Source organism: Ovis canadensis, chromosome X, assembly GCF_042477335.2.
Source record: "Ovis canadensis isolate MfBH-ARS-UI-01 breed Bighorn chromosome X, ARS-UI_OviCan_v2, whole genome shotgun sequence".
Taxonomy (NCBI): Eukaryota; Metazoa; Chordata; class Mammalia; order Artiodactyla; family Bovidae; genus Ovis; species Ovis canadensis.
The window spans coordinates 41,303,873-41,319,678 of NC_091727.1; the positions used below are offsets into that span (position 1 = coordinate 41,303,873).

Sequence of the window (15,806 nt, forward strand, 5' to 3'; positions counted from 1 at the left end):
GCCATTGGGCCACCTAGCAGAGGCAAACAGGACACCACATCACCTGGATTCTGGAGGGCTGCATCGTCCCAAGTGGGATGAGGACTTCTTCCACTATGGTTCTGAAGCATCGTTCTTAGATGATGATGATTTTGGTTATATGATAGCTGGAGCTCCTTGCATAGGGTAAGCTAAGTTCCAAATCAGTGCTGTAAGGGTCAGAAGGCAATGGCTTGTCAACTCTAAATGACAAGAAGTCATCTCAATTTTAGTTGCTTTTAGTGAGCTTCTTGACCTTGGAAAACATGTTAAAATTGCATGTAGTCAAAAGGCTCTGAGGGAAGAGTGTAAACGTTTGAAGTCTTCCCCTGACTTTGTTTCACAGCAAAGTGGCAGTGCTTGCTTTGACTCAAAATGCTGCTTCTTAGCTGTTTGATCTTAAGCAATGTTGATTTGATCTCAGCAAATTACTTCATTTCTCTGGGCCTCAGTTTATTCATCAGAAAAAGGAGGCCTACCCTGTTGGGTGGTTGTGACAAAGACACTGCAATAGTTAGAATAGTGCCTGGATATAGTAAGCTCTCAGTAAATATCATCTATTATTTTATATTGAGCTAAATGTGCCCTTTCGGTCAGTCATTCCTGGGCAAGCTATTTTAACAAATCACTGGCTACCTGAAAATGGAGGCATTTTATAGAAAACTGTGAGCAGATCAGTCTCCTGGAATTGTGCAGCACACAATGCTGGCTAGCCTCTAATTTCCCCTTAAAAACCTCAATGTTAAATCCATCCCAAGTAAATTTAAAATCATTTCCTTAGACAAAGTGTCCATTCCCATTAAACCAAAGGAAGAGGGAAATTCCACAGGGTACAATGAAATATACATTAACGTTTCTCCTTTCTGTTCCTTAAATTACCTGAATATAAGTTCTTTTGTAGCTTCCTGTGTATGATTTTATATCAGGAACACTTTGATGATACTAAATGATTAAAGTAAAATGTAATAGGTATTTCTTCTGGGGAAGAAACCATGAAAGGAATTTCTTTTTTATTTTGAAATTGGATACAAATTTATAGTGGCAAAATTTTATTTCTTGAAGTTATCAAATCAATCATGACCCAAAAAATGACTAACAAACCATTTAGTATCCTTGCTTTACAGGTTACTGTGCTAACTGCAACATAGTAAAGTTATTAGTGGAATTTAAATTCAAAATCATGTATATTTTAATTATGCCTGCACTTAGCTCACTCGGTGTTAATTTTCAAACAAAAGGTTCAGCTCTTGCTATTAATAACTTGGTATGTTCTGGTAAAGTTTTTGCTTTCTTCCTAATTCTGAAAATACTTATACATTCTGAAATGGCATTTCAGCAGGTGGAAAAAAGATGTGGCAAATTAGGACCAATTTCTTTAAGGTTAAACCAGACTATGAAAATTAACTAAAGAGTTGCTAGTTCTCTGAAACTTATATAAATTTCATTTATTACTTAAATTACTATAATCACATTGAAACACACTAAAAATCCAAACCATCAATTAGGAAAAACTCCTATGGGTATCCAGTCCCTTTGACTGAACTTGGTTAACAAAAGAGGTAAAAGACATAGTTTGTGATGAAACTTAAGATCCAAATGCTAAGCATTTTCAAGCTGTAATAATAAAGTATCAAGTATGATAGCAAAATTTTAATTCATGGATTTACTCTTAATAAGCATCAAAACCAAATTCTGTTCACTGACTCCTATCTTACTTTTGATTTGTACAATGCATTCAGAGATGAGTTATTAATAAGGAAAAAAGTATTCACTGAATGCATGTTAAAAATGCAATTAATATTTCAAAACCACCCTTAAGAGGGAAACTCTTAATAAAATTATTTGAGACAATATTATCCTGCAGATAAAAATACATTTCTTGTATACACATGTATAATTCTACATGAAAGAAAGGATTCAACTCCAAATAGAAAAGAGCTGACCCTGGATAAAATCTCAGACTGCCAAACTGACGTGATTACCATTGTAAGTTGAACCAAATACAGAAGGATAAAAGCTAAGTTATGGGAAGGATACAAGTTTAGTCACCTGCTTCCACATAGTGGCAGAGTTGGGGGTGAAAAGCAGGAAATGAAGGCAGAAATAAGACATAGAAGAAAAGGCAAAGAAGGCCTCAACTCTGACCAAAAATGAATGGAGTCAAGCAAAGCTGAGGACAGATATAACTGCAATGAGATGCCTGAAACTAGAATTTGGTAATTGACAGTCACAGAAGCTCAATTAAATCATCTTAAAGTAGAATTAGACAAAAGCATCTAAAATTTCATGGAGAACAGTAGTACAGTGACCAGACAACTCAGCATGGTATTACCATTTTAAAAACTTTCCCAAATAACATCAAGTCTTCAGAAGACCTTTCCTTTGGATCATTCTCTTTGAAGCTTAAAAAAGTTCCCGACTGACTGGGAGAGGCAGTACATTGCTCCAAAAAGAAACTGCTGAGATGGGTCAGTAACAGAACCCCCATTTGACCCTGGACAGACCCTGGGTCTTGGATTCTTCAAACTGAGTGGACTGTACCAGGTTTTTTCCAAGTAAAACATTTTATCATTTTGTTGACAATAAATTAAATTGGGATTGTTTAGAACCACCCCAGTTTTGGTGAGGAAGGCAAGGGGAAGAAGTTACTCAAGATAAAGAAACGTCACAGAAATTTCATGCAAGGGTCAGCATTCAAGTTCTTGGTTTCCTAATGAATGCTGTGTGCAGAAGTATCCTGTAAACTACATTTGCCTAACAGAAAAGTTCCCACATCCTCAGCAGAGAATGACTGCATTATTTGGAATCTTTGATCAATATGAACTACTCATTGTCTCTTCTCAAAGACTGAGTTCTTTTTTTTTAAACCCAAATCCTACACTGAAAGACAACCAAGGTGCTAAATGTTAACCACCAGTCAAGTTAGGAATGTTTGAAGAAAATAAATTAATCTTGAAACAAAGAAGCAGATGTTTTGGTCAAATTTCAGACATATATTATTAGAAATTAATTACTGGCCCCACTAGGTTAAAGATAAAGGGAGGCCAAGAAGTCTACAGAACTGATATACACACAAGTGAGTGTCACTGTTTTTTTTGTTTTGTTTTGTTTTTTTTAAACCTAGTTTTATTAAATATTGCTTCCTTGGGGTGTGTTTATAACAACTCCCAGAACATTTTCATGTAAGGATTCAAAGCGGTCATATTAAAATACAGCTTCAATATAAAGTTTATCACAGTTTTACAGTATTCAAAAATGACAGACCTGCCTTAAAAAACAAAACGAAAAAATGACTATTACACCCAAAACATAAGAAAACAATTAAATAAACAAATTTGGCATTTCCGTAACTTTATAGTATAAAACAGAATATTAAACCTATTACTGGCAAACGGACACTGATGTATTACCTAGTTTGAAACGTGTCCCATTTAAACACACTATACAAGTTAGCTATACAAAAGATTGATGGTCTTTTTGATGAAAGAAGTGCACCCTGAAAATTTTTGCCAGTTTAGAATATTTAGCTCTTAAAGTCAAAAAAGTCCTTTTTTCTTTTTTAAACTGAAGGCTGAATTCAGATTTTTTTTTTGTTGTTTTGTTTCTTTTGTCAGCCTTCCTGGTTTAAAAACAATAGTGTCTATGGACGCCCACCAGGGGGCAGTGTAAGATTAGCCATTAAATCACGAACAGCTGCAAATATTGTGCATTCACCTGCAACAGAGAAAAATGGTCATTAGCTATTCGCAATACAGGAAAGATGATAACACACTGGTGGGGTAGGGGTAGTTAAATCTAAAATTAGTAAGAACTTTAAAGATCAAAACGAAAGACTAAATTTTAACTGCACAGATTATAGGGGATTATAGGTGTTAAGTATTTATTAGATGATACTTGGTTTGGGTTTTTTCATCATGAAGACATTTTGGGCAACTCCCAGTTAGATGTGAATTTAAGCTAATATGCCTAGAGTTTCTTTACAGAAACACTGGAGCATTGGATAAGCCTCTGAAGCTGGACTTCAAGGCTACTGATGACCTGGTTCTTGAAACTAATGAAAGATCTAGTTTTATATTTATGCATTAGTTACATCAATGATATCCTTCTGCTGTTACACTAAAGGCCAGGTAACACCTGTGATAGCACTGTCTTAACAGAATCTTCTGTGATGACAGAAATATTCTATATGTGTGCTGTGGCTACTGAGTACTTGTAATATAGCCAGTGACTGAGGAGCTGAATTTTATACTTTTTATCTGATTTTAATTAACTTAAATTTAAATAGCCAAATCTGGGGAGTGGCAGTTATACTGGACAGTGTAAGTCTGTGACATCTATTGGAGTTTTCCCCCAAATTTCAAGGAATTGATCAACTTCTAGAGTTCAATATTAAAATCAATTAATAAAGTGACTCCTCCTTCACCAGGGGAGGAAGTGATGAGTCTGGAAGGAGGGAAGGGAGGCTAAAATATGGCATATCAACAATCCAAAAACAAGATTTGTGCATGTGGGGTGGGGAGGGGGGGCGGATTGTGGGAGGTTAATGATTCACCCTCTCAATTTCTCCTTTGTTCCAAGAACCAAAGAGCCTATGCCTCTTACTTCTTGTATATGTAAATTAAAAATAGTTCAATACAGTTAACCAAAACCAGTTGTAAATACGATAAATCCCAAACCAGATCCTTTCCCTGGAGCATGGTCTAATGCTGAGAGGCTGTGAGTGGGGGAAGTGAAGACCTCAACTGAATAACGCCCCTCAGGCAAAGAGCAGGATGTGCAGTGACCCTGTGCAAGTCACTGCAACCTTCTCTCCAACCACTGGCAAATTAAGGTACAGAAAAAAAAAACCCAAAGGTTTAACCAGGCTAAGATAAATAAAAGAACACTACTTCCAAAATAGCTCAACAATTTCTTAAATAAAAGAAGTTACATCTTTTTCTTTTTTTAAAACACATTTTCATTATTGATAGGGAGAAAAAGTTGTTTGATCCCAAACAGGATCAAAACATTTGCTCCATTAAATTTTAAATTCCATGAGACATGATAGTCATCTGCTTGTGAAAGAATGGTGTTTGTGATCAAGGTTATATTGAAAATATAATGCATGCTTTGAAAATGCTGATAGCTTTAAACTTTGATACTGAAGGACGACCTATTTTGAGCTGAAAGAAGAGATAAGTCAAAGGATGAAAGCAGAAAATTATAAGAAGTGGAAGAAGCATTACAACAAAAGCAGCACACCCTTCTCTACTGCCCAGTGCGTTCCTTATAAACTATACTTAGGTAGAACTTGTCTTTGTACATAATATGGGGTAGCAAATAGCTGAAAATATAACTTCTCCCAAGATCCTGTGTCTAGTAAAATTTTGACACTGTAACTAAAAAATGTTTCAGAGAACAACTTCCCCTCATTTTAAAAAAATGAATTCTGTTATCATACTAATCTGAATAGAAAGATATAGAGGACTTCCTTAATATTAGATATAAGCAAAATGTACTTTAATTTCCTTAGTGTTAGAAACAAGCAGAATGGAAGATAAGTTCTCTTTGCTGAGCATTATGTTTTAAAACCAAAAATTTAGCACTGCCAGGAGTTCCAGGTTAAGCATAGGCTACTCCAGTATTGAAGGGACCGTGTTTATCTGCCAGAATCATTCTGGTCTCCTCGAAAATGTTCCATTTGAGAGCTTCACTGTGCACTTGGTGAAAGGTTCACTTGCACCCACCTAACACTTATATAAGAAGCCCAAAAAGCAGGAAGCCATTTGTATCAGCTTTTATTCTTCACAAAACATTTAGGAGATACAGAAATTTGGATGATATTATTCATGACTGAACCATGAAATATGAGAAACCAACATGCATTTCAACTTGGTGACATACAGAGTGGCAGGTATCGATGGTGGGGCAGGAATTCACAGCCATGGAAAATTCTATCATCCTAACCTACGGCTTAGTAGCAATGTGTGCTATAAATACAAGCTTCTGGCATTAGCAACTGGGTCAGTCCTAATCACGAACAAAAATAAAGTCCAGGCAGCAGAGACGTGGACAAAACTGAAGAGCCAGTGAGAAAGGAAGAAAGCGACAGGCAGACATTAAGAGGGCCACGGCAACCATAGCTCTACTACTAGGATTGGAGGGGTGAGGTGGGTAAGGAAGAAGCAGAGGGGAGAAAGGGGGATCTCTCAGAAGAACGTTTATAACATATATGCAATAAAATATCATCTACTGGTCATGTACCTTGTCGTGGTGGGTTCATCTCTGCAAACCTCTTCAGAATGTTGCTGACCATCATGGGAGCAGCAACAGAAGAGTTCTGCTGCCTGGGAATGTCTGCCTGCTGGGTGGTACCTGAAGCCATGTCATAAATGATTGGAACTATAATACTAACAGGTTCTTGGGGAGGGACTGATGTCTTCTGAGTCAGCTGAAGCTGTTGACATACAACACATACAAAAGAAAATAAAAACACAGTAAGAAAACAAAATACTTACTGAAAATGATTCAAAGGTACAATCATTTACTCAGATTAAAGATACAACAAGAAAATTAAATATAACAAATGAAATGACCAACAACTAAATACCATGATTAAGACGCAACTGTGTCACACAATTACCAGGTTCAATATACTTTTTACTACAGAAACCAAGATTACATGAAGTCTAAACTCACACACACACCAGGTGGTACTTACAAAAAATAGCATTTTGGATTTCAGCACCACAGCAGGTGTCCCAGGAGGTGCAATTGGTGGTGCACTGGGAGGGATCGTCAGGCAAAACTGAACGTTCCATTTTAGCTGTGTTGCCTGGTCAGGAAACTATTTCGGAAAAAAAAAATCATGATAAAATCATATTAATGTTTAAAATTATACTGTAGTGTAGGAGCCTGAAACTGAAATTCTATACTCACTTATCAACAGATCGTGAAGTTGATAAAACCTGCATTTTTTCAAAGGAAATACACATGTGAAGTTGCTAACTGAAGAGTCAAGCTCTCGGTTTATGAATATGTTCCCTTTCCTTTCCTCCCACTTCATTAATCCCCAAGGCCTGCGGGTTCTGCTTCCTTGTTGTCTCTGACACCCGTTCCCGCCTCTCTATTTTTACTGATGCCAAGGAGCTGAGGGATCCATAACTCTCCCATGGCCCCTGTTACGGTCCCTTCTGGTGGCTGCCTCTCCCAGTCTACCCTTACAACACTGCCAGACAAATGTCCTAGAGCATAGTTCTGATTTAGCTTACAAATTCTCAGTGACACTCAGGGATCCATGCTGCCCCAAGCAACCCGACCCTGCCACCCAGGGACCAACACTGGCATTCAAGACACTTCCTAACTGGGGCCAATCTAGACTATCCAGTCTCATTTCCACCTACTTCCCTAAAAGCAACTGGTCAAACTGTATTACTCATTTTAAATTATATCTACTGGAGCTTTTTTAGAGACAATATTTACTCCTTTAAAAAAAAATCAAATGGATTTTTTTAACATAAATAATGTTTCCTATAGCCTATCAGAGCAGAAGCCAAATGCTGAGACTATTAGCAAAGAGACAGTGCCGTCCCAATATGAACAGTAAAACACCAACTGAAAAAAGGATTGAGGTATTTACAGTTACCCGAAGCAATGCTAGAAACATTAAAATGAAGGACTACTGTAAAACTGGAAAAATAAAATTAGCTTCCACCTGGATTCCAGCTATATAACTGTATACTTTCATAGGAAAGAAGCGGCATTAAAAATTTCCCCAGAGAAAACAGCTTTTTCAATAAATGGTATTAGGCATGGGAGGATTATTTCATGATCTAAGAATAGGAAGAAGATATTAAATGTATTTGTTTTTGTAAGAGGGAAGTCGCTGGCAACTTAGGTTACCTATGGGGAAGAGGACTAGACAGCTGGACAAGGAAGGATGTGAAATTTCCCACTGTCTCACTGTAAACTCTAAAGATCCAAGAGGATTGTATTACCTACCCAAAGACAAATAAAATTTAATTTAAAAATGTAAGAGGAAAATGCAGGTACATAATGGTGAAAACCAACATATGCTCTCCCACCAACTCCAACCTCCTCTGATTGACCTGGCTAGAAAAGTTTCTCTCTGTAACTTACCAGCTCTAGCTTCATAATATGCACACAGTCCCTGAGGATGTGTGTAGGAGCTCCTAACAGCTTGGTGAAAGCTATTAATGTATTGGCTTTAAATGGTGGTCCTGCAACCTAGAAGGATAAATAAAGCAAGTTAAGTTACTCTTTATTCTACCTTGATTCTATTTCACTGAGTGTATTAAAATTATGCATTAAGAAACACATACTCTTGTTTCGAAGAATTTCTCCAAAACTTGAAGTTCATCAGGTTTCCACTGTCCTGCATTTTCGGGTGTCACTTTTAGCTGAAGTGTTTGGTTGGTTTTAGGACTAAGGGCTACTCTGCATTTCAGTGCATCAGTCTTAAACATGATCACCCCGGGTTCATTGGAATTTATCAGCTGTAGCTGCAAAAATAAAAAGCACGCATCAAATTAACATATGAGGCAATATGTAAGTCAAAGAGAAGATGTAATTATAAGTAGATAATTGTTTCAAAAGGAAAACAACTAAGCTGAGACCTGTTCCAAAATGAAGGTATCTAGGCCTTGAGCACCAGCAACTGCTACCTAACCACATGGCAGAGAGAGAGGTGATCAAACATTATGTGTCTCTTGATGAAAGAACATAACACCACCTATCAAATGCTCTTGAAAAACAACGAACTTGAGGCTGAATTCAGTAGTCAGATCCACAGGACTGATTGACATTACAAAAATATGGGGGTCAAAACAGAATGTCAGGTGATTCAAAAGGGATGCGATCACCAAGGTCCAGACTGTAAGAAATTCTAGAGGATAAATGATATGGCTTCTTCAACAAATAGATTATTTAATGAGAAATAGAGATTGAACCTATAACTTAAAAAGGACTGAAAAATGTGTATGGACTCTAACTCAAATGGTTAAAAACTGTGACAACTTGGGAAATACGGACACCAACCAGATGGTTGATTATAAAGAAACCATATTTATGATGAAATGATATCAGGAATTTGCTGTCAAACAATCTGAGAGGAGGAGTTATAGATGAAATAATATTAATGTCAGTTCACTGTTGAAGATGGGAATGAGAACAGACAGGTTCATTGTATAAGAGAATTATGTATTCTCTCTACTTCTGTATATGCTTAAAATTGTCCACAATAAGTTTAAAAAAAACGGTCCATTAGAAAAAAAAAAGAATAAAAAGTTCAATTACAAAATGTTAGATCTGGGTTGGGACCTTATGCTAGCCCAGGATTGGTAAATATAAATTCTATGGTTTCTGCTGCAACCACTCAATGATGCCATCATAGGTGAAAGCAGCCACAGGTAATAGGCAACTGAATGTGTGTGGCTATGTTCCAATAAAACTTTACAAAGACAGATGGAGGGCAGGACTTGGCCCCTAAGGCACATAGTTTACTGACCTCTACTCTATCATAATGTATTGATTATGCACATGAGCAAAATGAGGTTCAAAGGCTTTGTGGCAGAGGTGAGGCTAGATAAGGGGTCTGCTGATTACCATTTAAAATGCTAATTTATTCAACTTATGTTAAAATTTATTTCTTTCAAATTCAAATGTAAAGGTTGCAAAATAGCTTGGCGCCATCTGTGGAGAGGCTATTTTAAGCATTCACCATTCTGACTACCTCATTAACATAACTATTAATAACAATAAGTATTATAAATAATATATAACTGAATACCAAGACATTATGTAAAGAAAGGTTTTATATAAAGTTATCTCAAATTCCCACTACTGCCAGGAATTAGGTAGATACTACTATCTATTATCATCAAAAAAGTGAAAAAATTTGCCCAAGCTTAAACCAGCCAGTAGCATGTCCTGGCTACAAACTGGGGTAGCCTGATTCTAGAACTAGAATATTCCAGTTATAGTTCAACTCTGAACTGTATAGATTATATATATATACAATTATTATTAGATATTATTCATATTAATATTTATAGTATTTTATATAGTATATATTTATAATTATATTAATGATCATATTATTATATAATTATAAATAAAATATATAATATTATATATACAACTCTGAACTATATATATTATAGATTCTAGAATAGTTCAACTCTGAACTATTTCCTAATGGTTATCACCACAGGATAGAAGTCTTTCTACAGGAGTTTGAAATCCATTCAATTGCTCATGTATTTATGAAGCAGCTTTCAGGGCTTTTTTCCTGGTAGCTCAGCGGTAAAGAATCAGCTTGTCAATGCAGAAGACACAGGTTCAATCCCTGATCCAGGAAGATCCCACATGTCGCAGAGCAACTAAGCCCATGTGCCACAACTATTGAGCCTGTGCTCTAGAGCCTGGGAACCACAACTACTGAAGCCCACATGGGCTAGAGCCCATGCTCCACACACAGAAAAGCAGCTTTCATCCTTTTGTGATCATAAATAACTTCAGGATCACATTCAGAGTCAGCCTGCCTGCAGAAGCATTCCAGAAGGCAAGTAATTACTCATGTGCTATTCTCTGCCAAATCAGATCCTGGGTACACTTGTCTCATGGTATAGTGGAGATGTCTCTCCAGATTCATATTAGCCACAGTACAGCTAATGATAGAATCAGCAACTTGTTAATATAAGAAGGTAAAGAAAACAGTGGATCCACTTTCAATGCTAGGGTGGGGAGAAAGCGTAATTCTAACGAGCTGGTTAAAGGAGGTGAGGGAACAGTTCAGACCCTATTCTGGGAGGCATCTGAGCACTGACTCGACAATCACCACTCAGGAATTCACCAGGTACCCACATACCGTTTCCTGCTGAATAATTCTTTGAAGGTGGCGTCTCATGATGACTGATCCAAGGAATCTCTCAAGTGGAGAACAAAGGTAACTGCCTGCCAGGCCGGGCACGAGGCCTGGCGTTGGAGAGGGCAGCAGCAAAATGTTCAAGGCACTGTGAGTGAGGATGGTAGGGATGGAGGCTGCCCAGGAGCGCTGAGGTAGTTTACGAGGTGGAGGCATGTTTGTTGGCATCGTTTGGGAACCTTTTGGGAAGGAAAACATCATTTTTTTTTTTAAACAAACGCATATTACCTCACTGTTCCCTGTTTTGCTTTGCTTTTATATAGCAGTCTGTACTGTTTCTGTTACTCCTTGTGGTGTAACAATCACATATAAGCTTCTTACAGTTAACTTTCCTCCCTGCAGCCAGGTCCCTTGCAGTGTGACTTTATGGCAACTGCTTCAAGGAGTGATGTCTACTTCTTTACTTGTATTCTGGGCTCACCCTGTCAGTTGCTGTGGCCTACAGAAGGCACTGGAAGTGACATAGTGCCAGCTGTCGGCCTAAGCTTTTACTCACTCTCTTGGAACCCTCTCCAGCCCAGGCGACCAAGCCCATATTAAGTATGAGACCACACGAAGCAGAGAGAAGCCAGGCCCCCCGCCAACCCAGGAGCTGACCACAGATGCACAAGTGAGCCCAGCAGAGCCTGGAAGCTCATCCAGCTGGGCTCAGCCCAAACTGCCAACCTGCAGAACAGCAAGCTGACATATAATTGTTGCTTTAAGCCACAAAAAGTCATGCGGCAAAAGCTAATTAAGATATCTGTACAATTCTTCTGTAGTAATCTGCATAACTATGCCAGTTACCTTGAGGTTATCTTTCAAGGTCCAGTACTGCAGCTAAGTTAGCAGTCATAACAGAGATACAAGACTCTCCTCCAAATCTGGAGAAAACACTCCCCTTCTTCTGCCTAACTTTGCAAATTAACTATCGTTACAACCAACTTACTAAATGGATAAGTTTAAGTTGTTAAGTATCCTTATTAAGTCATGACTTTCAAATGTGAGGATGGGATAGGATGATTAAAATACGTCATTTGTTGGTTATCCTAAAAGCTCACATAAAAATGTTGATGACACTCACTTGTTCCAGCTCGAGGGGAATGAGAAGCATCTGGAACTGGAGAATGTAGTGATGGGTTGGCTGGTGACATCCCAGGCATGCGTGTTGCTGGTGAGGGGCCAGACACTTGAGGAGACCCTGGCCAGTTCCCTGCTCGGCCACTTGGTGACACCATAGTGTATGGAGAACTAGGGTCCAGGGTTCCTGCAAACAAGTAAACAAATGGTTTTCAAAACCTGTATTTTAATACCTGAAAAGTATTTCACAATATTCACGTGCTTATACCCTATGTAGTGATAATTTTATTTTTTCTTTCAGAAAGATATTTCACTAAAGCCTGATGGACATGGCACATTTGATCTCTACTTGGTGTAGTTTTTGTATTTTTTAACGTGATACAAAAATTAGGAACATTGAGAAAGGATAAAATTTACCTTTACATAAGGTTCAAGATGTATAATACATAACAGTCTCCTTTAGACTATATAGGAAATACTATGGTTGAAAAGATAAAGAAAAAAAAAAAACACCTCAAAGCTCCATTAAGGGCAGAAATCTTTTAAACTAACCCTGACAAATTATGTTTTCAATCTATTCAGAGAAGGCTGAAGAGAGGGAATTTTCCATTTTCTTTATTTAGTAAAAGACACAGTAACTAAGAAATGAACCAAGAATCAAGCTTTGAAAGCAGTGACTTCCTGAACAATATAAAATTAAAATTTCATCCTGCAGATACTTTTAACAAAATTACACCCTTTTGTAACCATCATGAGAAATGCTGGGCTGGAGGAAGCACAAGCTGGAATCAAGATTGTCCGGAGAAATATCAATAACCTCAGATATGCAGATGACACCACCCTTATGGCAGAAAGTAAAGAGGAACTAAAAAGCCTCTTGACGAAAGTGAAAGAGGAGAGTGAAAAAGTTGGCTTAAAGCTCAATATTCAGAAAACGAAGATCATGGCATCTGGTCCCATCACTTCATGGGAAATAGATGGGGAAACAGCGTCAGACTTTATTTTGGGGGGCTCCAAAATCACTGCAGATGGTGACTGCAGCCATGAAATTAAAAGACGCTTACTCCTTGGAAGAAAAGTTATGACCAACAAAGATAGCATATTAAAAAGCAGAGACATTACTTTGCCAACAAAGGTCCGTCTAGTCAAGGCTATGGTTTTTCCAGTAGTCATGTATGGATGTGAGAGTTGGACTGTGAAGAAAGCTGAGCGCCGAAGAATTGATGCTTTTGAACTGTGGTTCAAAAGAGAAGACTCTTGAGGGTCCCTTGGACTGCAAGGAGATCCAACCAGTCCATTCTAAAGGAGATCAGTCCTGGGTGTTCTTTGGAAGGAATGATGCTAAAGCTGAAACTCCCAATACTTTGGCCACCTCACGTGAAGAGTTGACACAAGAATATAGGCAAAAGATATAAACTAGCAGGTGTAAAATAAGAGACATGAAAAGACTAATGAACGTAAGAACTTCACTAATAATAAAAAAAAACACATTGAACAGTAAGATGCCGTTTTTTACTTATCAAAGTTACTGAGACTTCTTTAAAAATCACAATACCCTGTGCTGCCAATGATGCAGGAAAACACTCTTGTACGATACTAGGGGAAATTGGCACAGCCTTTCAGGTGAGCAATCTGCAATGTTTCAAAAGCTTTAGAATTTCTCAAACCCTGTGAGACAGCAATTCCACTTCTAGGAACTTACCTAAGAAAGTAATCCTGTGAGCAGAGAAGATACCACTTTCAGTTGTGAAAAAATAGAAACATTCTAAACATATATTAGGAGAGCAGTTAAATCATGGTATGCCCAGACAAGGGGATACTATGAAGCCATTAGTATGATGATATAGAGTTTTTACTAACAGAAATGCTCCTGCAAATATTCATAGTAAAGAGTAGAATCACAGGTGCTACCCAGCTGTACAACCTGAGGAAGCTCTTTATGTCCAGAACTGGCACGGGATTCATGATACAGTCAAGTGATGAAAGTAAGGCACTGAACATGGTGTACAGTATGCTGCCATGTACATAAAAGAGAGGGAGAGACCACTCCACATAAAACATCTCGCCAAGAATTCATGAGAAATTAATAATGCCTTTGGGAAGAGGAACTAGGTGGTTTTGGTCAAAGGGAAGGGAAACACCTCACTGGCTACCTCTTCTTTATCTGAACAAATTCAAAATAGAAATTTTGAGTTAAAAATTCAAGTCTCAAAGCAATACATATGATAGGGTCCCAATTTTTTTTTGACAGGGTGGTGTTTGAGCAGAGAGACAAGAAGATGGGTAGAGAGCAAGCTACAGCAACAGAGATTCAGGCAAGCAGCAGGTACATGACAGGTCACGTGATGGGGGAAAGAGTTCAAAGCAGACAGACTAACTGGTAGATCTCTTGGTGGTGTTATTAGCAAAACCCTAGTGTTTTCATTTTTTGGGGGGCTGAGCCATGTGGGATCTTAGTTTTGAACCTGTGCCCCCTGCAGTGGAAGTGCAGAGTCCTAACCATTGGACTGCAGGGGAATTGCCAGGAAAAATATTTTCTTTTGCTATTCCCCCAATATATAAGTGCTAATTTTGCAAAAAGAAAACTTTTATTTCACAAAAACTACTTTCACATCAAACTCTTATGCTCTAACGATTTCTATGTATGGACTCACCATGTGGACTAGCAAAACTGGCCCCTGGTCCTATTGAGATTCCATGCGAGGATGGGGGAGGAGTTGGAACAAATGATGCTGGTGATGGGGCTCTCAAAGCCCCACTCGGGGAGCTGGCAGCATGCAGATTTCCTAATAAAGGAAAATAATTATAGATGATCTTGCAGGACACATATTATGTCCTGACCAAGGACCCCGAGTTTAGACTATCTACAGACTAAAGAAACAAGTAATAAAGCTCCCAGAAGTAGCACAAAGAAAAACTGGAACAATTTCACCACTAAAAGAGAGATCAATTCCATGGGGCCCCAATTCTAGCTCTTACACTGACTAATTTTTTAAAAAAAAATATATGCAGTGTAGCAGTGCACTTTTTTATTCACTCATTCAACAAGAAGGCATGAACATCAATGTCATGCCAAGCACTGTTGTAGGTACTGGGGATGCAGCAGTTAACAAGAAAGAAAAATTCTTGCCCTCATGGGAGCTTATATTCCAGCACAATGAGAAAGACAAATACATGTCAGGTTATGCTAAGTGCTATGGAGAAAAATAGGGCAACATAAGGGGGATCTATTGTGTGATGGTGGAGCTAAGTGCTGCTCTTTATATAGAGCAACTTCTTCAAGAAGGGGCTATGTGGGCTGAGACATAAGTGAAGGATGAGGCATGAGGATATCCAGGGAATAACACACTGAAGGCAAACAGAGGAGCTAGTGCAAAGGCCCCAACAGTAGCAGCAGTTAAAAATAACAGGGGGAGGCCAGCGTGGCTGGAACAGCGTGAGCAAGGTGGGGAAGGGGAAATGGAAGACAATTAGGTCAGAGAGGTGGGAGGAGGGTCCCAGATTTCACAGGGACTTGTAGGCCGCTTTAAGGACTTAGGGTTTACCCTGAAAGAGATGGGAAGCCACTGCAGAGTTTGGAGCAGAGGAGTCATGACCTAACTTCTGTACCCCAAGGATCATTCTAGCTGCTACTGAAAAACAAGACTATAGGGCAGGGGGCAGGGAAACCAGTCAGAGGCAACTGCAATTACCTAGGTAAAGATGGTTAGTAACTCGGGAAAGGGTGAGGCCGAGACATTGAACAGTGGTTAGGTTCTAGATAAAGTCTGAAGACAGAGCTGACAATATTTGGTAACTGACTGAC

General features: G+C 38.4%; 1 protein-coding gene across 2 annotated transcripts in view; it reads right to left on the reverse strand.

The window, feature by feature from the left end:
* Positions 1-1,434: 1,434 nt before the first annotated feature.
* The window catches only part of MED14 (mediator complex subunit 14), a 61,819-nt gene continuing 47,447 nt past the window's right edge, over positions 1,435-15,806 (reverse strand). Inside the window, exons 24-31 of one of the 2 annotated variants that reach the window (XM_070291502.1) lie at positions 14,656-14,787; positions 12,006-12,188; positions 10,886-11,121; positions 8,340-8,519; positions 8,137-8,244; positions 6,719-6,844; positions 6,262-6,454; positions 1,435-3,732 (exon numbers count right to left, since the gene is read on the reverse strand). In XM_070291502.1, the coding sequence (XP_070147603.1) occupies positions 3,659-3,732; positions 6,262-6,454; positions 6,719-6,844; positions 8,137-8,244; positions 8,340-8,519; positions 10,886-11,121; positions 12,006-12,188; positions 14,656-14,787 (1,232 nt within the window). In that variant the 3' untranslated portion in view covers positions 1,435-3,658. The remainder of the gene's footprint in view (positions 3,733-6,261; positions 6,455-6,718; positions 6,845-8,136; positions 8,245-8,339; positions 8,520-10,885; positions 11,122-12,005; positions 12,189-14,655; positions 14,788-15,806) is intronic. The other variant, XM_070291503.1, reaches the window with a different exon arrangement.